At 43.1% G+C, this 22,110-nt stretch overlaps 2 protein-coding genes across 4 annotated transcripts in view; one reads left to right on the forward strand and one right to left on the reverse strand.

Moving 5' to 3' along the window:
- The window catches only part of psme4b (proteasome activator subunit 4b), a gene marked incomplete at its 5' end in the record, with an annotated part of 33,573 nt that extends 19,713 nt beyond the window's left edge, over window positions 1-13,860 (reverse strand). The window contains 16 exons of the mRNA XM_080049719.1: window positions 369-467; window positions 902-1,052; window positions 1,223-1,287; window positions 1,844-1,933; window positions 2,362-2,548; window positions 3,687-3,773; window positions 5,093-5,271; window positions 5,618-5,710; window positions 5,815-5,940; window positions 6,698-6,772; window positions 7,219-7,282; window positions 8,097-8,246; window positions 8,513-8,557; window positions 9,611-9,727; window positions 12,299-12,439; window positions 13,667-13,860. Coding sequence (XP_079905845.1) covers window positions 369-467; window positions 902-1,052; window positions 1,223-1,287; window positions 1,844-1,933; window positions 2,362-2,548; window positions 3,687-3,773; window positions 5,093-5,271; window positions 5,618-5,710; window positions 5,815-5,940; window positions 6,698-6,772; window positions 7,219-7,282; window positions 8,097-8,246; window positions 8,513-8,557; window positions 9,611-9,727; window positions 12,299-12,439; window positions 13,667-13,860 — 1,863 coding nt within the window. The remainder of the gene's footprint in view (window positions 1-368; window positions 468-901; window positions 1,053-1,222; window positions 1,288-1,843; window positions 1,934-2,361; window positions 2,549-3,686; window positions 3,774-5,092; window positions 5,272-5,617; window positions 5,711-5,814; window positions 5,941-6,697; window positions 6,773-7,218; window positions 7,283-8,096; window positions 8,247-8,512; window positions 8,558-9,610; window positions 9,728-12,298; window positions 12,440-13,666) is intronic.
- A 2,957-nt stretch (window positions 13,861-16,817) lies between these two features.
- LOC307266872 (thrombospondin-2-like) overlaps window positions 16,818-22,110 on the forward strand; it is a 12,697-nt gene continuing 7,404 nt past the window's right edge. The window contains exons 1-10 of one of the 3 annotated variants that reach the window (XR_013845386.1): window positions 16,818-17,053; window positions 17,171-17,236; window positions 17,424-17,560; window positions 18,184-18,459; window positions 19,772-19,865; window positions 20,000-20,164; window positions 20,461-20,637; window positions 20,730-20,903; window positions 21,025-21,155; window positions 21,945-22,079. Coding sequence is in view for 2 of the 3 variants with exons in the window: in XM_080048988.1 (XP_079905114.1) it covers window positions 17,047-17,053; window positions 17,171-17,236; window positions 17,424-17,560; window positions 18,184-18,459; window positions 19,772-19,865; window positions 20,000-20,164; window positions 20,461-20,637; window positions 20,730-20,903; window positions 21,025-21,155; window positions 21,945-22,079 (1,362 nt within the window). In the remaining variant the exon portion in view is untranslated. The remainder of the gene's footprint in view (window positions 17,054-17,170; window positions 17,237-17,423; window positions 17,561-18,183; window positions 18,460-19,771; window positions 19,866-19,999; window positions 20,165-20,460; window positions 20,638-20,729; window positions 20,904-21,024; window positions 21,156-21,944; window positions 22,080-22,110) is intronic. The other 2 variants (XM_080048988.1, XM_080048989.1) reach the window with 2 other exon arrangements.

The raw sequence follows: 22,110 nt of genomic DNA on the forward strand, positions 1-22,110 counted from the left end.
ACACACACACACACACACACACACACACACACACACACACACACACACACACACACACACACACACACACACACACACACACACACACACACACACACACACACACGCAAAAGAATGAGAGAAGTAAGAATGAAAGAAAAATAACCATAAATACTGAATAGGAAGAAGATAACACACAGTAAAGCAGGTCATGACGATGTGGTCATACGAGCTTCTTATATTGGTTGTATTTTCCTACAACTATATCAATATCTGTAACAAATAGAACCTGAGAGCCTACAATTCACAAACCAAAGTACTTATTTGTGGCATATGTAAGGCAGGGAAGCAAAGGTAAAAAGCACTAATGATAAAACCAACACACACACCTTTGTTGCAGCTCTGCACATGTCTGCCACCATCCTGCCTGACACACACGTCTCAAAGATGTTGGAGGTAGCAAAGTTATACATCTTCTGCAACGCCACCTTAAAACAAAGACACAGTTTGGAAAGATTAGATTATGCATACACAAAGTAGTAAATAACTTTTACACTGCAGCCATCATCATCATCATCATCATCATCATCATCAGCATAGATTCTTATTCTAGCTTTAATTAGTTCGCCTTGTGTTTTTTTTCTGTTTTTCCATTGAAGTTGGATGTGTTGGATAAATGTTAAGGTAAAAGTAAAAGCCCCTGAGAACTAAGTATCTCTGCACATTAAATATTCACCAATGAATAAGCATCTAAAGTACCTGTATTTAAAAACATCAACATTATTGACTAATTGTTTCAACATTAACACTTTATATTTACAGTTCAATTCAAATGTTGCTCAATCCTGATTGAAGCCGTACGAGTGATTCCCCCCTGTGTGTGTGTGTGTGTGTGTGTGTGTGTGTGTGTGTGGATTGCTACCTTGTATATTTCTGTGGAGCATTGTGTGAGGATGGTGCTAACAGTAGAGGACAGGCCCAGCTCCACCAGGCTCTCTAGTTGAGTCTGGGTATCCGTCTCCATCTCGTCTCTGGTCTGCTCCAGGGTGCTGTTGTCTATCAGGGCAAAACACCTGCACAGGCACAGACACACAGACCCAAACACTCACACTTATGGAGCTATAAAAAAAGGCAACAGGATTATATGGAGACAAAAATAACATTGTAACATGCATATTTCAAACATGAAGGAGATACATTCATACTCAGGTGTTGACAGTTTGACTTGTTCATTTGCCTCTACCTGTCCAGAAACTGCAGAACGAAGTCTTCAAACTCGGCAGAAGCTAAACAGAGATTTTTCTCAATCTGAGAGAGAGAGAAAAATGGAAAAGAATGGTTAATGTATTTTTATTAAACGTGAGTGGGCTTTAGTTTAGGATTCTGTAGGTGAGCTGGAGATATGCTTCATTCGCTCCTGCTGAGAGTTAGATGAGATGGATAATACCATTCTCTTGTTTGATTGCTACATTTTTAAAAGCAGCAGCCAGAAGACTGTTAGCTTAGCTTAGCACAAAGTATGGAAACGAGGGGGAAACAGCTAGCCTGCTACTGGCAACCTCCAAGTAATAACAAGACTCTAGTAAATGTCAACTGTAGAACCACAACTTGGCTGTTTGTACGGATAAAAAAATAAGCTATGTCAAGTAATTTAAAATAAATCGTACCGACTGCACATTTGCCCTACAGGCATAAGTGTGGTATCAGTCTCCCCCCCAAAAAATGGCAAACTATTCCTCTAAGAGAAAAAGTCTTTAAATGATTGATGGCAAGTATCTGAAGAGTTATGCTTAACAAGCTGTGGATATTTATGTTTAATTAATCTCTGTCAAGACGGCTTAGTATTTCATGAGAAGTACGGTACCTCTGTGAGATGGCTGTGCCGAGAAGGAGCAGACGAACAATCCACTAAAGGCACCAGAGTTGTGAAGGTGGCGATGAACTGGAACGTTATCTGAACAGAGCAACACCACATACGGGGGGAAAAAAAAGAAAACAGATGAATTCACCTCATCTGACGTGATCAAGACCTCAGTTAAACCATCCGGCAGATGTCTGCTGAATAACTTTTTCAGATGGTTTAATTCATTCTGCTTTGATGGAATATTGCGGCCTGCAGACAATGAGCCCACCGAGAAAAAAAAAGGAAACCAATCCATTTTACAATCCAAGCAGAGCAGAAGGAGCCGAGGAGGACTGAGGCCTATAGGTATATAATTGCGAGTTCTTCAAACTGAGATATTCATTCCACTTTCAGGAATTATTAATAGGACAGACCGGAGTATGCTACAAGGGAATTTAATCAGCGAGCAGCGCTGTATTGTCTACTTGTCTAACAGTTCTTCATCATTGCTAATCAACACATCATCCATTACTGCTCACCATGCACTTGCTGAAGTCGTTGGGGTCCACGCCGGGCAGAGAGCCCATGAGCAACGGGAGGATGTGCGCTCGGCCCTCTGGGTAACGGTTGTTAGGGGAGACCAGGCTGCGAGCCATGCCGATCATGCAGCTGAGAGTGGCGGTGAGGGTGTGCGGCTCCGTCAGGGTCTCCATAGCTGCATAGGTCCTGGAAACGCACCAGATATGAAGAGGTGAAGTCAACAAAAAGTTAAAATGGATAAGTCATGTACCACTTGCATTTGGAAAAAGTTAAATTCTCACTGAGAGAGTGTGAGGACAAATTCTATCGGAGCTGGTAACCTTTTTTTTTTTAACACAATGCACTGGTCTACCTATCGGACATATACTGTATCCATCTATAAAGACACACACAACCACAACAAAACACATTGCAATTAAAGACATATTCGACAGCAAAGTAGTCTACAACATCACCAACAATCAATATTCATATAATACTATTTGTGCAAAAGAGCCGTCTCACATCACATAGATTTGTTTAACAGAATGTATGAATGCCTTCTGGGTCCAGGTGGTTCACAAAGGTAGCACCCTGTATCTCTTTACTTATGGTGACAACTCTTATCCTTTCCTCATCCTTTGGGACTCACAAAGCAGCAAAAACTAAAAAAACTAAACTGAACTAAATAACAAGATAAATGTTGTAACTTCCTTATTATGCCCGTTCACCAACTCTGTCAGCAGCAGCTGTGACACACGGCACACAGAGGCAATTAAGACACTTTCAAATTCTAATTGCGCTCTATTATTGCAACCTGCGTCAAAATCCATACTCCTTCTCAGTCATAACTTATTAGTCAAGCTGAACACGCAGACATTATTATCTCGTTATCTCTGGTGTCCATTGTGAATATATATGTCCGAAATCATAACCTCAAAGCTGCAGAACTTGCCTGAGAATCATGATTCATCACACGTTTTCTTAGGTATTAATCAAGGGCTAGTGGTCTTTATATCCTTTATATGGGTACATAACTGACATGTAATGCTAAAAGCTAGCTAATTCTGCATACCTTTAATGGTGCCAATGTGCCAAAATATAAACAAATATTGGCTGAAGAGCAGGGCTCAAGTGGTAGGCCACAGCTACAATATACTTCCTGTTTACGTTCCCCAACACCCTCACATTATGGGAACTGTAGTTCTAAAACTTAGTGCATCATAAAGTAAGACAGAGAATAATGATAGGAGTTACAAAATCCAGTAGAATTAACTTTTTTCCGTGTTGCACCATACATTTGTTATAGTTGAGATGAGTAGAGATGTCTCTCACAAACACTTACTTCTCAAGTACAGGTGGTATGGCGAGTTCGGGTGTGAGGAGAGCCAGGTTCTGGAGAGCGTAGGCTGCGTCTGTACTGCCATTTTTACTGCATGTCACCAGAGGAAGGCGGATGAACACATGTGTACAACATATAGTACGGCATAAACACACCACATGTACATAATCAAAGATGAACTGTCTTTGTCCAGATTACAGTCTTGTTGTTGCTAAGGCCTCCTCCGTCTCGACGCCACTGACAGCACTAACTAGCGAAGGACTTGTTAGATTACTGAATGGAACTGGTCCAAATGGCCTGTTAACATCAACAACCCAGATAACACTGACATGGTGACTTGTCGGTCAAAACTTCGAAAAACTGGGCTATTTGACTCGAAAGTAAACGGTATTGTAGACTTCTAGGTTATGACCATAGTTTTAAGTTTGTAATTTAATACAAAGCACATCCTAAGTACACACCTAAATAGAGCCATGCAGTGAATGCTGTTGAAATTGTGTTATTCGTAACCTAGACGCCTCTGATAAGTTCACTTTTCAGCCAAGTGGTAGGTGTGATATTAAGCAAGAAAAAAAGGTACATTGTCGAGATTAAACCAATTACAGTGGAGGTAAAAAAACAAATACGCATTCAGAATCTATTTGTGAGCAAAAGCTCTGGAGACATTTAAGTCATTAGATGTGGGTTAACAAGACCACTGATTGTCACCGACTGTGCAACAGAATGCCCACGCCTACTCCCACAGTGACACTTACGGTTTTAAACTACTTCTGCCCGAGTAGAAATAGTTTCTATCAGCCTTCCCACACACTGCCTTTTGTTTTCAAATGTCATCGCTCCACCCCATTTTCACAGAAAAATAACCAACATTGTATTATGCTGTTATATTTTTGGGCTTCTCTTTATCTCTCTCTTTTGTTTGGTTCTATTATTGTGCTTTTTACTTCTCCCACTATGCTGTATAAATGTTTGACGCTTAGTTTGTTTCATGCCCTTGTTTTTAAAGCCCTGTTATCTCCTGTTATTGTGTCTTTATCTATCTTACCACTTTGTACATCTCTGCTTGAAAAGTGCTATAAATAAATCACTCCCTGGATAATGCTAAGTCGCTGTATTGTTATTGTATCTGTAGTGTATCCAACTGTTAGTGGAGTGACTATCCATTTTGTATTTACAGGTATAATGTCTCTCCATATCATATATGTACGTATATGCCTAGGGCGTATGTCTTTACAGTATATGTATATGTGTGGATCTATGCATGCATGTGTTATAATCCTTATAGTAAACGTTATCCTTACATCTTCCGGATCTCCAAAGTTTAATCACAGGTGTCAACTATGCGGTTACATACAAAATGACACTTGTATGTGTTGCTATTATGTCCAACAACTAGCAAAGTGCGTTACCTGAACATGGCCAGCAGTGTGGCTCCCATGAGGCTTTGGGTGAACTCTGTCAAGTCAGCATCAGTCAGCCTCTGGCACTCAGGAACCAGAGTGATCCAGCACGGGGCCGCGTGACGCTCACGGTGCACCCGGCGCACAACGCTCGCCGGAAGACGCTGCAGCAGCCGCATGAGTCGAGACTGTGGGCCACATACACACACACACACACACACACACACACACACACACACACACACACACACACACACACACACACACACACACACACACACACACACACACACACACACACACACACACAAACATTCATTTTGCACACATTAGCGTTATCTACCAGAGACACATGACACATTCACACAGACTGCAGTAAACAGATCTGCGATAGTGCTCTTTTCTCCAGCAGTTGTGCATTTCATCATTATATTGTTAGTGTGAAGGGAGCCAGTGGAGTCCTAAATGACAGGTCATAAATCAAAGGAGTGTGACAGGAAGCAGCTGAAGGGGTGTGTGTGCGTGTGTGTGTACCTGCCAGCGACCAAGATTGGAGGGATGGTAGAAGGAGGCGATGCTGTTAAAGAGGCAGGTCAGCTCCTTCTGCGCAGGGTTTCCCGGTCCACCCTGCAGGGATTTCAAAATCAGGTCATATCCATAATTAAGCAACAATAAAAAAATCTATATGTTTGTGTTACGTATTTTTTTGGGGGAAAAAAACGTGACTGTACCAGAAGCGCTGTAATCCACAACACCAGATGTCCGATGTCATAGGAGTTGGTGAGGTACCGCGGTGCTATCACCATCTGACTGACCCCGATGGGCAGGTTCAGACTGCGCAGGATCTTGGTGAAGATCTGCACACACACCAGACACAGACAGACACACAGACACACACACAGACACACACACAGTGTAGAGTTTCACCTCACTCAGCAGTCCCAAATAAAACACATTATGGGACACACTGGTATAATTCTAGCCTGGCTCTGCCCGCCCACCTACTTCCGCCCAAATTTAATTTTCCCTTCAGTAGTCAGTCTGGGGATGGGGCGTATTAGTGGGATTTTGCTTGAACAAATTTCTGAGTGTCCAAACAGAGGAAGTGGCTGAGAACGATGACGTCGAAGTCTCGCTCCAGTTTCAGTTGAATGCTGCGTTCCTTTATACTCGGAACTCGGAGATTTCCGACTTGGTAGTTCCGAGTTCCGACCTGTCTGTGTTTCAGTGCATCTGCTCGCAAAAGTATGGACGCCTACAACCGTTCTCGTCCAAACAACTAAACGTTAGGCTCTAGCAAGTTACCGTTGCCAGGTACCGGTAGATTCATAGACTACAATATGTAGTGAAGTCGGAAATTTCTGAGTTTCCAGTACAACTGGAACGCACCGTCAGAAGCCGGCTCATGACATACGTCCCGACCAAACGTTATGCGATTGGTTGGCTGAACCATAGTGGCGCTGGGCAGATCCAATAGTTTTAAACTTCAACAGACACCCACCTCCAAGTGAGTGAACGTTTGCTAATTAGAGCAGTTCCAGAACTTCTGTACAAATGAAATGAAGTACGATGGTCTGGTTGGACCAGGCTAGTATTATTCTGCTAATGACTCACTTTGGGAATGTGCGGGGTCCAGTCCACGTAGCCGATGTTGTCGTTAGCGAGCCGAGCAAAGAGGTTCACCAGGTGCTGAGAGAAATCAGACAAACAATCAACAGCAAGTACAAAAAACATTCTCAGAAGGGCGGTGGCCATTCTGAGGAATGCAATATTGAGCAGAGGCAAAAATACAAATACAAAAATCTTTTCTATGCTGAGTGGAGGCCGCCGATACTATTATGACATTTCAATCATCGTCATCAGGAAGAGTAGGAAAGTGTGTCAGTCCGAATGAGTCCATCCATATTTTTTTTTTTTAAACTGGAAGCTGCGATTCATTGCTCAATAATATAAAAAATACTTTTGAAAATCCACCGCTAGGTGTTACAGAGTTGCACAAAAAAACTTTTGTATAACATTTTCATTAATTAAGTATGTAATTTGGCTGAGCGATAAAGACTTCACCTTTGAAAAAACTAGGTCAAATAACTCAAAAGATGCCAGACACTTTTTGTATGTGTGTGTGTCTCTCTCACCCCTTCCCAGCTTGGCTGATTTTGCACTGACGTCCAAAGATTCATCAGTTCGTCAAACCACAACCTGAGAAACACACGGGGGAAAAAGCACCCATTATTTCCACGCGCACGCACACACACACACGCACGCACGCACGCACGCACGCACGCAAACTTGAAGCTTCATTTCACCTCATCTATCTCCAATCCCCTCACCCCCAAAAAAGAAAAAACCTCACTCTCTCCCAAATAGACTCTAAAGAAGAGACAGAGGAAAACTGAAATGGAAAAATAGGGTATTTAAGATGATGCATTGTGGAAACTGTGCGGAATATGTTGATGAATCCAATATTTAATCCAGACAAATAACTTGCGAGAGAGAGAGGGAATACACTGAAAAATGCAACCGCTGTGAAGAAGCTCGGTCGCTGGAACACAACCACGAAAGGTGCAGAGAGAGAAAGAGAGTAAGCGAGGTGGGCGGGGGGGGGGGGTCATAGGTTTTCCAGGAAAGCTAAATATTTGCAAAAATAAGGTAAAAAGGTAGCACTGTGAACACCAGAAGGCCATTAATTATTGAAATCCCGGGTGCAAAAATGTGGCTACAGTTGACTCGCACTTGTTGCATAAATGACGGATCCAACCAAAAGGACATAATGAAAGTATCAAGATCCAATAAATTTTTTTCTAAAAGGTTGAGTTTCCAAAACAGCACCAAAAATGGCAAAAGAATGTGACATCTTTTAGTCTTTTACTGCTGGCAGAGACCGTTCCATAAATAAACCAAAAGGCTGCTTTTGCTTTAAACTCCTCCTGGTGTTAGCTCTGGCTGAGACAAACTGCACTTGGCTTGTGTGATCTCTGTCCCTAATCAAATCCATTGGAGTTGGCCCACTTACTGGAAGCCGTGGCCGTGCTCCACCGGGGGCATGATGGTGGGCAGGAACAGCTCCATGTTGCTGATGGCCTTCTGCATGACCACGTCAAACACACACAGCAGGGGGCGCCACTCATCCAGCATCTCCTTAGTGGCCGACGCAGGGAAATACCTGGGAACACACACACAAACATATAAAAAAAACACACACACACACAAACATATAAAAACGCACACACACATAAAAACGCACACACACACACACACACACACACGCACACACCAAGGAAAGGACATGAACACAAATAGATGCAGACAAGCAAAGACAAAGCAGGGATACAAGCACACACACTGATCTACGGTACACAGCTCAACCGATGATCAAAGCGATACATTATCCCGTGAACAATTTACATGATCACAGAGGATGAGACTTACAGTCTGCAGCTTTTGATCAAAGCCTTCAGAATGTGGTCCACGTGGCTGTAAACAAGCAGAGAGAGAGAGAGAGAGAGAGAGAGAGAGAGAGAGAGAGAGAGAGAGAGAGAGAGAGAGAGAGAGAGAGAGAGAGAGAGAGAGAGAGAGAGAGAGAGAGAGAGAGAAAGGAGGTTTGGTGTGTGACTTTGCATTTGTGAAGGAATTCTGCTTCGACTATCTTATGAGAGAGAAACGAAAACCCTTCAACGTTCAGGCTCCAACTGGCAATTATTTTCAATCAATCCTATATGTTTATCTTTTCAATTCATCTTTTACGTCCATAAACTGTCAGGAAATTGTGCTCTGAAATAAAGTTCCCAGAGTCAACAAAGATGACATCTTAGAATGGCTTGTTTTGTCTGAGCAGCAGTCCACAGATAATAGGTTTAGAGCCATATAAAACAGAGAAATGAATTGAAATGCTCGTATTTCAGTAACAGGATATTGTTTTGCATCTTTGCTTGACATTTCTCAAACATTATTTCTTTAGGAAAGTTAGACGGATTCACATCTGGGAGCTGAACTTGAAGAAGTGAATTTTGCACTTCTTTTCCTGGAAGATATCTCACACGGCATGCACTCACACAAAAGTATCCATCATTATATGTATCTCCATGCAGATCTAGATGCAGATGCAACATTTGATATCATTGAAAAAAATAACAATTTAAGAGGCTTGTGATGCCTTCATGGTCACGAGTGCTTTCTAAATGACTTTCTCAGCAGGTCAGCTGGTTTGTTGTAATCCCTGAATGACAGCGTGCCAAACGGCAGAGAGGTTAGTGAAAAGTCCACTTGAACACGTCACGTCTTGACAATTCAGCACTCGTGGCCCAGTGATTGTTTACGTATCTGGGCTGCTCCCTGTGATCTCATTACTCAAAGGGCAAGAGAGCCATGGCTAGCTGGCGCGCCCTGTTTCCTGCTAATTATGCTAAGCTAAAGTAAAAACCAGGTAGACTGATTGATGGAAGCGCATGGAGACAGACAGGTAAGCCAATACAGTGTTTTTCGACTGGTCACAGAAGGTCAATGGCAGAAAGGATAAAAACTTCATACATGGGGAACCAGATGAGGCCCAGGTGCTCGGTTTTGGAGTAGACAACCCTCTCGTACAGAGTGTAGAGCGGTCGCCATGGCAACTGCAGATCGTCCCTCGACAGCAGCTCCTTCTTCCTGTTTTGAGGAAAGCAATCAATTACCAACGGCCTGACCTATTTATAGGGGATATTCACTTCAGTCACGTTCTTTGATATTCAAAACCTTTGAAACAAAAACTAACAAAAAAAAGACGTTGATGTTGTATATACAGTGAAGCGAGACACTCCAGGGTGTCTGAGTGGGAGTCTGTAAATGGTGTGTGGGGAAAAATCAGTCATTACAGGCCTACCTGGCATGCTGTGCTCAACATGATGACTGCCAACTCCCTGACATGTCTGCGAACACAGCACCGCAATCCTTTTTTTTTTTTTTATTCAATTAGGCTGAACTAGACTGACAGCTGCAGAAGTGAGTCATGTGCAGGTGTGTAGACTTAGCCTGGTAAAAAATATACTCATGCACTGTATAAGAGAGCCTCCCTGGGGCCCAATGGAGAGAAATGAAGATTGCTTAAGTTGAAAGTTAGACATCACTGACTATCAGCAAACAAACCAAGCATTGAAGATACACGACTTTCAGTGCGATTCTTGATTTCTTCAAACGCCTTGTTAAGCTTTTAAATTGCAAGAGTAATTGGTGCGCCGCTGATGAGTACCTCATTCATAAGCAGATCAGGTTTTCTTTATCCTCCTGAGAAACTTGTATTCATGTATTCCATTACTTCCCTTTATTTGTGTATAGGAACAAACTCGGCAGAAAGTCCCAGCACTGAAGAATAATATGTATAATTTCCCACATTCCTCTTGTCTCCTTCTTCTCTCATCCGTACAACAGCCATGGAACAGACTCTCTCATTGGGGAGATTTGTTTTTTTAAAATGAAGGGGAAAGAAAAGACAATCAGGGGAATTCGACGGTGAAAAGCGAGGGAAGAAAAAAAAGAAAGAAAAGACCTGAAGCGTGATGTTTAGTATCAAATTCCTCCCTCGGCCGTGAGACTTAGGCACTTAATATACGGTTAGCCCAGATCTCTCTCCTTTCATCTCCAGCAAAACCACTTAAGACAAATGACATCTACTTTAATAAGCTGGTTGTTTGTGTGATAGATGAGAAAATTATGGAAATAACTGGAGACAATTGGGATGTGATGAATGAGACCGTCTTAGAGAGAATATCCTGCAGTCGTTAGCAGTGACGGATCTGACTCAAAGAAACAAAAGCACAGTCGAGTCGAGTGACGATGTAGGTCAGGCACCTTATGATGAAATAAATGTTCTGTTAGGCAGACATACTTCACTGTCCCTTTTTAAACTTTCCGTGAGAGCGTCTGCTGGATGGCTTGTGTGTGTGTGTTACTTAGGGACACTCTTAATTAATGCACTCTCCAGTTTCGGAGGTACTTCTGTCTTTCCATTTTCTCCTTCTGATACTTTAAACGTCTGCCTAACACTATTTGGGAAGGTTAATATTGTACTTGTTTGACCGCTAGAGTTACTAACGTTGAGCTTATAAAAGAAATGTCTAGTCGGGGTGTAGTTCCACTAAACATGAGAAATTCCCCTTCTACACTTCTAAGATGGTTTCAAGTAAATAAGAGTTTGAGCTGAAATTAAGCAAAAATAAAAAAGAACTAACACAACCCTGTCTTCCTACAGCACATTGAAGGAGCACTATGCAGTTTCAAGGGAGGGGGATTTGTTTACACTTGCCGAGCCTGCAGTTAGTTTACAAAACATATTACAATACATTAATTCTATCATTATAAATCAAAAACTAAATTATTTGGAGGCACCTGGAACCAAATTTAAGACAAGAATATGTCTGTAAACAAACCTTTCCTGTTAAGAAAGTTTGTTTATTCAGATATGAGAATATATCTAATAAAATGTCCACTCCTCTGACACACCTCAAGTTACATGGGGCACCTTTAATATTTTTAAAAGCCCACCCCCACATATGAAGATCCACATTGTCTAATGTTGACAAAAAAAATGTGTGCAGCCTTCGTGGAGGGATCTGCTCTCTGGATTGCTTTCTATAAACACGTTTTTCAGTCCTGGAGAATGTCTAAAGCTCCAAATGGCAGCGTCGCAAATGGCAAAGAGAGGTAAGTGAAAAATCCACTTGAACACACCACTTTCTGACATCAGTTCGCCTCTTGCGGCGCAGTGATGTTTACCAAGCGGCCGTCTCCCTGATCTCATTACACTGAAGGATACAAAAGGGCACGAGGGGCTGATGCTGCAGCGCAATCCACTTTTCCAAGACCAACTATAGCTGTCATCGCTATAACTTGCTGGATTTTTTTAAAGTATTTCTGCTGTGTTATATTAGCAATACAGCTATTTTACTGTGCTGTACTGCAAGTCATATATCCATCCATCCACCCAGGAGAAAGGATGGAACGAACACACACACACAAACACACACACACACACTCCACATTCTCCTGGGGGATCCCGAGATATTCTCAGGCCAGATGGGGAATCATAATCCCTCATGTTTTGGGTCTGCCTCGGAGTCCACAGGGAGACGTCCGGTTCATATGCCTAGAACCACCTCAACTAGTTTCTCTTATTAAAGCGAAAGGAGCTCACATTGAAAAACCCTGGTGCATTTTGTATACGTTTGTTAGTGTCACACCCACTTGAGAAGCTGAATGAGCAGCCTGGCGTAGCTCTGCATCATGTGAGGCTCCAGGTTGGGCAGCGTCACCAACTCATAGAGCAGCTTGATGAAGAGGATGTGGTCCTCTTTGCTGAACCGCCGGCCGTACAGCTTCAGAAACCTGAGTGAGGGGGGAGATTAGGTGGGAACATGGTGAGCACATCGCTTCCTGCAACTGACCTATATCCTCACAGACAGACAGACAGACACACAGACACACACACACACACACACACACACACACACACACACACACACACACACACACACACACACACACACACACACACACACACACACACACACACACACACACACACACACACACACACACACACACACACACACACACACACACATACACACACACACACACACACACACACACACTCACTCTACTTGTAGTCAACAAGAAACATTTACCGACCTCAATAAATCTGATTGACGCCAACTCGGCAAAATGAATTAAATTAGTAACTATTGACTATTATTATTGCTGTTGAAGGTTAATCAACTCTTTAAGAGCTGATATTGAATATTTGAACTTAAGTATTTATTATAGCTATGACTTGCACCTGCATCAAAATACTAACACAATGCACAATGATACACTATGATAAAGTAAGTAAGTAGCCTACATACTGTATATACGCCTAAGTTACAAAGTGCTTAACAAAAGGTACAGTACAATAAAGGCAATAGAAGTAACCCAGTAAAAGTGCTGTACATAATTCAAGTGACAAATAGAATTGCACATATGTGAAAAGTTTATACATCAGGCTTTTGCTGTTACTGTGTCTGATATGTATACACACACACACACACACACACACACCACACACACACACACACACACACACACACACACACACACACACACACACACACACACACACACACACACACACACACACACACACACACACTGTCAACAACAATGTAAAAATATGCAATGACCTCCTGCTTGTTTTAGTCTCGTCCGTTCTGTCTTAAATGTGAACACTTAAATTGTCATGTCCCTTTCACCTGTCTTGTCCTGCATCACGTTAATAAAAAAATAAAAATAAAAAATGATATGTATAAGTGCTGCTCTATGATCATCTGTAAGGCTGTTGTCATTTTTGTTTTGACTGACAACCTTGTTGCACTGAATACACACAGTCAATCCACCACGACATCCTCAAAACGTCATCTTAAAGCCTAAATGAACTGATATATTGACGATTATTAAGAATCCTACGTAAGCATAAGGTTTAACTTGTCATTACTCAGGCCTATATATAGCATGTACCCGCAGCAGTACAGGCTTACTACTACAACAACATTGCTTCAGCACATCAGCACTTACGAGAAGAGTTTCCTGGACCAGAAGGCGACCCCGGGCCACAGCTCTCGGAGGAGGACAGCTCTGGAAAGGTTCGCCTTGATCTCGGCCAGCAGTTCCGTGGCCTCGCGGTCCAACCGGTCGGAGTAAGGCAGCAGGCCATTATACAAGATCTCCTTTTGAGGGGTGAACCCGTGAGCCATGTCAGACACAATCATATTGGAGACAATTACCGTCAGTATGCGCGCGTAAAAATATAATTAAAAGGTTGGGCCTAGAGAAAAACGCTTCTCTTGATGCAATGAAAGTTACTGTGCTCTCTTGGAAACGCACTACCTCTAGAGTTAGTGTCAGTAGGCATAATCCGCTGTGTGTCCAGCGGAAGGCAGGCTGTGGAGGAAAGTGTGTCACGCTAATTGAGCCGTGCAAAGCCCTGAGAGCAGGCAGAGGGCCGTAGTTACCGGTTTCCGCTCTGTTCTGACCTGCAAAGTCAAGGCGCTGCGTCACCTTGCGTAAAACACCGGTGGCGGCGAGCGCGCAAGACAGGATCTCGGAGAAAACGTACTATAGCCCACATGTTGCTACAAAAAAAGTAGCATTGCTTCATGGCCAGGCTTTGATTTCAGCACCACTGTCTTAGAGCCTTAGTAGAGTACTCTTCGATATATGAAGGCTTTCGTCTATGGCTGGTTTGGGGTATGGGCCTATTGGGACTCAGGGGCGGATTTAGTTATTTTGGGGGCCTAAAGCAAACACATGAATGGGGCCCTCCTCATGCTTTGTTCGACCCCCTTTTCAAATCCTTATTTATTTTGAAGGAAGACCCACATGTAAGATATTTTCTTTAGTTTTTTCCACATGCTTCCTCCTCTTTCCAGCACCACTCAGATAGCCTCTATGTTTCTATTTGTTTCTCTGATGCGGTGCCTCTTGTAAATTAAGCATGCTGATGCAATTTCATGCATAGGAAGAAAATGTACTATCGTAAAGTATATATCTTTTAACCTTAAGTTAATGAGGTGTTTAATGGGGCCCATTGATTGTTTGGAGCCCAAGGCCATTGCCAACCTCTGTCTAATGGACTATATAACTTAGAAGGCATCAGTGTGGACTACAAATCCCAGAGAATCTGTGTGAAGAGAAGCTTATCTGTAAAATAATAGGATGATCTTGTAACAAGATAATAGCCCCTCTCCTGTTCTACTGACCCACTGACCCACAACGCATCTATCTATCTATCTATCTATCTATCTATCTATCTATCTATCTATCTATCTATCTATCTATCTATCTATCTATCTATCTATCTATCTATCTATCTATCTATCTATCTATCTATCTATCTATCTATCTATCTATCTATCTATCTATCTATCTATCTATCTAATCTAATCTATATCTATCTACATAATCTATCTATCTACTGTATCTTATCTATCTCAATGCCTGTATGCTTTGGCTTTGTGATGCATTTATTTACACTACCTGTATGCTGAAATGTGCCAATAAATCAATCAATTCAAGTCCCTGGTAACCAATCCTGCTCCTCTTATCCATGACTTCCTTTACTTATAGCTCCTTTGTCCCCGGCCTGCTTAACACTTGTGTTATGTGTACCCTTCCATTTCAATCCTTTTACTTTAAGCCCATGTAATTCTCTGACCACTACCTGCTTAGAGCGGTGCGGCAATTCTCAGGATATTGCCTGGCGGCCTTCCTATAGCTGTAAGGTTGCTTACTCACGGCCAAGGGCTTAGAGAATAATGCAAAGAGCCCCTTTTAGAGCTCCGTGGTCTGGTTCCCTTATGAGAAATTGTTGCAGCCTTACTTAAGCTGCCTGATTGCATAAGTGCCCTGTTTCTCAACCCTCAGCCCTGGCCGGCCCGTCTCCCTGTTGCTTTCGCAGGTCTGTCTACAGCTGATGGCCCCGCGGCCTTCAATCAGTTTCACCTCACTGAGACAGCGAGTCGAGCGTCGTATTGCCTTAAAAACCATTTTCGGTCTCCTAAAAAACACTGGGGACACGCCGGACAGATTTGCAGGCCTTTGAGAGAGACTCCAGAACACACTGTGCCTTCCTTCCTTGTGGCATATCAGCACATGAGTGTCACTGCACGCTGGACTTTGCCAAGTAATCTCATCCATGCCCTTTACCATTTATACCCCCTCAGATTGTATTACTTTTGGGGCTTTTTTCTTCTTCCTCTCAGCACCTTCTACTGAACTAAGAAGAAACCTGGTGTCTGTGCCCATTTGATGCAGGTATCCGGTAATAGGCCGCAAAACTGTCGGAACTGTGTTTGTGTGTGATTGTGTTTGTATGGGCACAGCAGGGCGCTTGCATGTGTGTGTGTTTGTGTATGTGCACACATCTGTGAGATTCATTATTCCACAAGTGGAGTCCACAGATGGAAAATATGATTCAGGATGATGATGCCTCTTTGACTCAGCAGGGAGAAAGAGCAAACCGGGAGAGGGGGAGGGAGAGAGAGAGAGAGAGGGAGGGAGTAAAGTGATTGAGGAAAGACAGAAAGAGAAAGGAGAGAGAAATAATGATCCCCGTGGATGAGGCTAGCTCATCTTTACCCCACAAGCTTCAGAAGACATCAAGAAAACCCTAAACTAACGAACGAACGAACGCACACACACACACACACACACACACACAAATGTACACACACACACACACACACACACACACACACACATGCGCACACACACACACTCCAAGCATCTTCTTTTCATCAGGGATTAATGGTGATGCCAGTTTTCTTGTACCAAAAATATTGGAAAACCCGGGCAGCCAATAAGTGCCTGTGTGTGTGCGAGTGGATGTTTTCCTTTGTGTCTTAGTTTGGACAGTGAAGAGTGTAAATGATGTATCTAGGAGACCTCATGATATGTATACACACACACACACACACTCACATGGAGTTCCTTCCATCCAGCTGGGTTTCTCACTGGGAGATATGCAACCCATTCATTGCCAGACAGAAGGGTAATATATGGCCCCCACTTTTGACTTGCGCACACACACACACACACACACGTACACACACACACACACACTCTCAGACACACAACAAATACTTAACCACATTAGGGCTTTATTTCTACAGAACTAACCCGAGCTGTCTGCATGTTCCTCACTCAGATCCCCACTCACAGCAACCTCTGTTTGTTTTGGATGCCTCAGCAACCAATTACCGAGGAAGCTGTGCCAGTCCAGATGCCAATGTAGGAAGGACACATACAAAGGAAATGAGGAAATAAGGACGGAGGAAAAGGGAGACTGACATTCCATCACACAGCCCCCGTGGAGCTGCAAGCTGCGGGGACGAGTCTACCAGCCGTGGTTTTTCTATTCGCGGGAGGAAGGCAGACCAGCGAGGAGCAACGCAGGTATGCAAGGTTAATTCCCTCATCATCTCCTTCTCACTTTTCTTTTATCTCCTCCGCTTGCATTGTAGCACCATGGTTTTGCTCTCTTTCATAGTCTGCTGCATATGTGATTTATGTGTGAAACAGGAATGAGTCCGCTGAGAGGCTTCCACTGGCTTTTTATATTCCTCTATGCAGCAGCTGTGTGTGCAGGTATACCACACATGCTCTCACATCCACTCACGGACACATGTTGTATAGGCTACCCCCCCCCCCCTACACTCACATATATATGCACAAATACGGTTTCCTCATCTCTTTTTCTGCATCATTTACGCTGACTCCAGTTTGAAATCCAGCATGGACCACACACACACTTGACTTGTGCCTCCTCTTACAGGTGTGGGTGGTGCAAAGGCCTACAATGTGTCGTCGCAAATGTGTCGTCATCCGTGTGACGATCTAGTGGGATTGCTCACCGAGATCCACGGCCTGCGTATTGTGACCACCAACCTGCTTGAAGACCTGGAGAAAGTAGTAAGGCACACAACTATGTACACAAGTAACGATCAGCATGTGGGAATTTGTTTGTTGAATGTGTTTCCCTGATGCTATACATTGACTGTGATATGGCATGAGCAAGAAAATGGATTTTAAAATGAAAAGAGGATTTTATTTTCTTCTTTAAAAAAAATAGTTTTTGAACATATGAAAATGTTAAATTTGACATTTTTTTGCATCAAGTAAAACATTGTGCAATGAATGGTGACACGTTTTCGTGATTATAATAAACAGATCCAAATACAGATAGGGGCTGCCTAAGTCTCCCAGCCTGTGCAATGCACTTTACATTGCATTTGACAGGTTAGAGCTTTGTGGGAAATCTGTTTTCTTCCAGTCCAAATGGAACAAGTAGCAACGTATTTTTTTTTTCTGGCATGAAGCTCTGTGGTTTGTGGTGTGCCTCTTGGTAATTTTTGAAAAAAAAGCAGAAAGAATACCGTCAGTGTTATAATGTCTGACTTACAAATCAACTCAACCACCACTTTAGCCTAATTCAACAGGCCTATGTATACTAATTCAGGGAAAACACTTGATACAATAGATAAGAATAGAATTTTTCAGATTTTGATTTTTTTGTATGTATTTGTAATCCCTAGTCAAAAGAAAATGAGGAGATGCGCATATCTATGGTTGAGCTGAACAGTAGCAGCAACAGCATCAGCAACAACAAGAGCATTGCCATCAGCAGTATTCGCAGCAGCAACAGTAGTGGCAGTAGTCGAGTTGCCGAGGGCGATGGTGATGGGGAAGGCGAAGATGTGAATGATTTTGACAGAGACAGAGACGGCGAGGTCTGGTGTATGCAGGACGGACGGATATACGAGCAAGGGGAGGATTGGGAGGACGACAGCTGCACCACCTGTACATGCCGGGTAAGTGCTGAACACATCTCATGTTTCCTCTGGAGAACACCATGCTTGTCTCGGATTGAATGGAAGATTTGTCATCGCTGCATCATTTATGTTCGATGGTAAATCTTCTACACTGCAATCACTTCCTGTTTTGGAATTTTATTGAGCCCAGGGCATTTCAAGTTTTTGTTGGGGGAAATTAAGTCTTAAGTCGGATTCAAGACCAATCCTCTATTTGTTATTTTTGCCTTATTTAGTTAAATACATTGCCTCTGTACTAGGACCTGACTGCGGCATGGCTTGGATAACTTGAAACTTGACTCCAAAGTGACTAAAAACTTGACTTTGGACTTAAAGCTGGGGTATGTGATTTGGTAGAAAATAGCAGTTGGGATATAGATTCAAATCCAAATACCTCAACCGCTCCACTTGTGTTCTCTCTGGTCCCTCCCTGACACACTCTACACCAACAATGTCAGTGCCAAAGTGAATGGACAGTCAACAGCCAATAAGAACTGAGAATCGGAGCCTCGCTCTGATTGGTCAAAGTGTACATGAGCGGTGGCTATTTTTGGGGCCGGCACACAGAGGCAGGGGAGAGCAATGTGATGAGTAGATATTCTCAGACCACTTCACCTACAGGCAAGCCTATTTATAACATTCATTTTTTAGTTTTTTATTTCCTGTAATGAAAAAAGTCCCAAGAATCCTAAGGCATACATAGAGGTAAACTTATAGGAATAGTAAAGACATTTTGGGAAACATGTCTAGTGGAGAGGATGGATGAAGCTACAGCCTGGAGACTGTTAGCATAGATTAGCATAGAAACTCTGAAGCTCATTTCATGCCTAGTTTGTTTCATCCGTACACAAATCAAAATGCAAAAATGACAAGTTGTGGTTCTGGCTGTAGCTTCACGTTGCGAGAAGCATCCATCTTCACATCTAACTCCTGGCAAGAAAGCTAGTTAGCATAACATGTCAAAACAAAACGCTCATTTAAACCGTATCAACCAATTGCCGAGATACTTATTTTTCACTTGTACCCAATGTGTTTTCATTTATTTCCAGATAGGCCTTTTGTTTGTCTGAATGTTATTCTTGCCTCATCCTCTTCTCTTGAGTCTGTTTCTCCTTATAAACCATCATTAGTTTTGTCAAGGATTGATAGAGGGAGTATACCAGACCTATTGTGAGTCATGACAGCATACCACTGCTCTGCAAAGACAGGCATTTGTCAAAAACATCTGGCTCAAACTTCTGTTCAATAGACAAATCGTCTGTTGAGAACAGTTCTGAATACACTGGTCTGTTTCTGATTCACCTTCTGTTAGGATGGAAAGGTGGCGTGTCAGGAGGTTTCTTGCGCTCCTGTATCTTGCATCAATCCAACCTTTGTCGACGGAGAGTGCTGCCCTGTCTGTGTGGGTGAGTCTGGTTTTCGCCTGATGTAGTGTGGAAAATATGAGGTTACATCAATCATACCAAAAAATTATAAAAGGTGATCCAAACCGCGTATGTATCTGTATCTGTATCTGTATGTGTCTCCGTACTGTATAAAGATGATGACAATGGCTGGTCCCCGTGGTCAGAGTGGACACAGTGTTCGGTCAGCTGTGGTCGTGGAGGGCACCAGAGAGGCCGGTCCTGCAATGGCATCATGCCGTCGTGTGTCGGCCCGTCGGTCCAAACCCGCAGCTGCGCGCCGACGAAGTGCGACCACAAGGGTAAAGCCATCACTTGTCAATGTCTGATCCCCCTCACGTCTTGATTTCATTTCTGTCTTGTGATTGATTGAGCACAGGCCCCGGCCAAAAGGGAACAAACGGGATATTCCTCAAAGAGCAAAAGACTTCTTCAGACCAATGGATTTTTTTTTAGAGATTGGAATCATAATTGGAAACATGTTGTTGTAGTTCTGTCAATATATACACTGTGTGGTCGGAGTTGGATTCTTCTTTTCCCAGACTGCTGCAAAAAATTAGTTTTCCACCATCTTCAAGTGCTTGTGTCTTGTGTGTAGGGCGTGTGGATGGGAACTGGGGCTACTGGTCTCCTTGGTCTGCGTGTACCACCACATGCGGAGAGGGCGACATCTCACGGGTTCGTCTCTGCAACTACCCCCCGCCACAGAAGGGCGGCAAAGGGTGCACGGGCAGCGCCAGGGAGACACAATCTTGCAACAATACACTCTGCCCGAGTGAGTGGGCAATACAAGCACAAATGCACATACACACTGCAAACTGTATAGTACTTTACTGGCATGAAGGTAAATGATTTATTTTCGTGTAGTTGCTGGAGGCTGGACAAGCTGGACTGAGTGGTCACTGTGCTCACAGTCATGCGGGGGAGGTCTTACAAGTCGCCAGAGGGAGTGTTTGAACCCTCCACCTCAGAATGGTGGGAAGCCTTGTGCTGGAGACACCGTGGACTATGAGGCCTGTAACAAACAAGAATGTCCAATAGGTAAAACACAAAACCTCAGGCTTTAAGCACTAAATCATTTATCGTAATCTTGTATTATTTGGATTGTGACTGTGTATAAAGGACTTGTCGCTGTTAAGTGCACACTTGTGTGTGTTTTCAGATGTATGTTATCTGTACAATCCATGTTTTCCCGGGGTGGAGTGTACATCTTATAGCGATGAATCATGGGAATGCGGTCGCTGTCCGATGGGTTTGAATGGAAATGGCACCCATTGTGAAGATGAGAATGAGGTAATGAGGGCAGATAAAGGATCAGACTACATGACATCATCCGTATAATGGCCTAATGACAGCAATAGTGAGGCACTGAAAACAGTCAATTAATCCTGCAACCAAGATGCCCTTGTGGGCCCTGACATAAAGACTAGCTCTGGAGATGGCCCGTCCACCACTTTAGGTCAGACACAAATAGCTCAACCACTATTGGAAGAATTATCAAAATATTTCATACAGACATTAATTGTCCCCATAGGATGAATCCTTATGACTTTAATAACCCATTGACTTTCACTCTCATGCCACCATTGGATGGATTTTCCTGAAATGTCATATAGATGGTCATGGTCCCCAGAGCATAATTCCTAGTAATGTAGTTGATCTCCTGTCAAAGTTTACACTTATCCAGTAAGAAATCGTCTGGTATCATCATTTGGTACAGGATTTGGTCATCAGCATGATGAAATTTAAGCGACTTTGCTTGCAAGCAGGGCTGTAGATTCTTGATTTTACCTTCTCTGGCCTGGTTTGCCAACAGCTACATCATGCACTGTGGCACTAAAGATTGTCGGATCCCTTTTAAACTTCAGGACAGGTTATAAAAGCTATTGGTCGGATTCCATTTTCCAGTCTGAAATTGCACGCACATAGCAACCGTTGCAAAATACTGTACATAGATGTTGTGTTGTTTTCTGATCCTGGCAGCCAGCTCTTCTGGTACACGTCACCTGTCAAACCTTTGTGTTTACAGTTAGTGTTTGAAATGCTGAACCTGGGTTAATCCCTCTATCTCTCTCTCTGCAGTGTGAAGTGGAGGATTTGTGTGTCACACAGTGCGTAAACACAGATCCTGGGTTCTACTGTGTGCCCTGCCCACCTCGCTACAAAGGCAACCAGCCGTATGGCCTCGGGCTGCACGAGGCCCGGAAGACCATGCAGGCATGTGTACACCTCTTTAAATATTCATTTC

Source organism: Ammodytes marinus, assembly GCF_949987685.1.
Source record: "Ammodytes marinus genome assembly, chromosome: 20".
Taxonomy (NCBI): domain Eukaryota; kingdom Metazoa; phylum Chordata; class Actinopteri; order Uranoscopiformes; family Ammodytidae; genus Ammodytes; species Ammodytes marinus.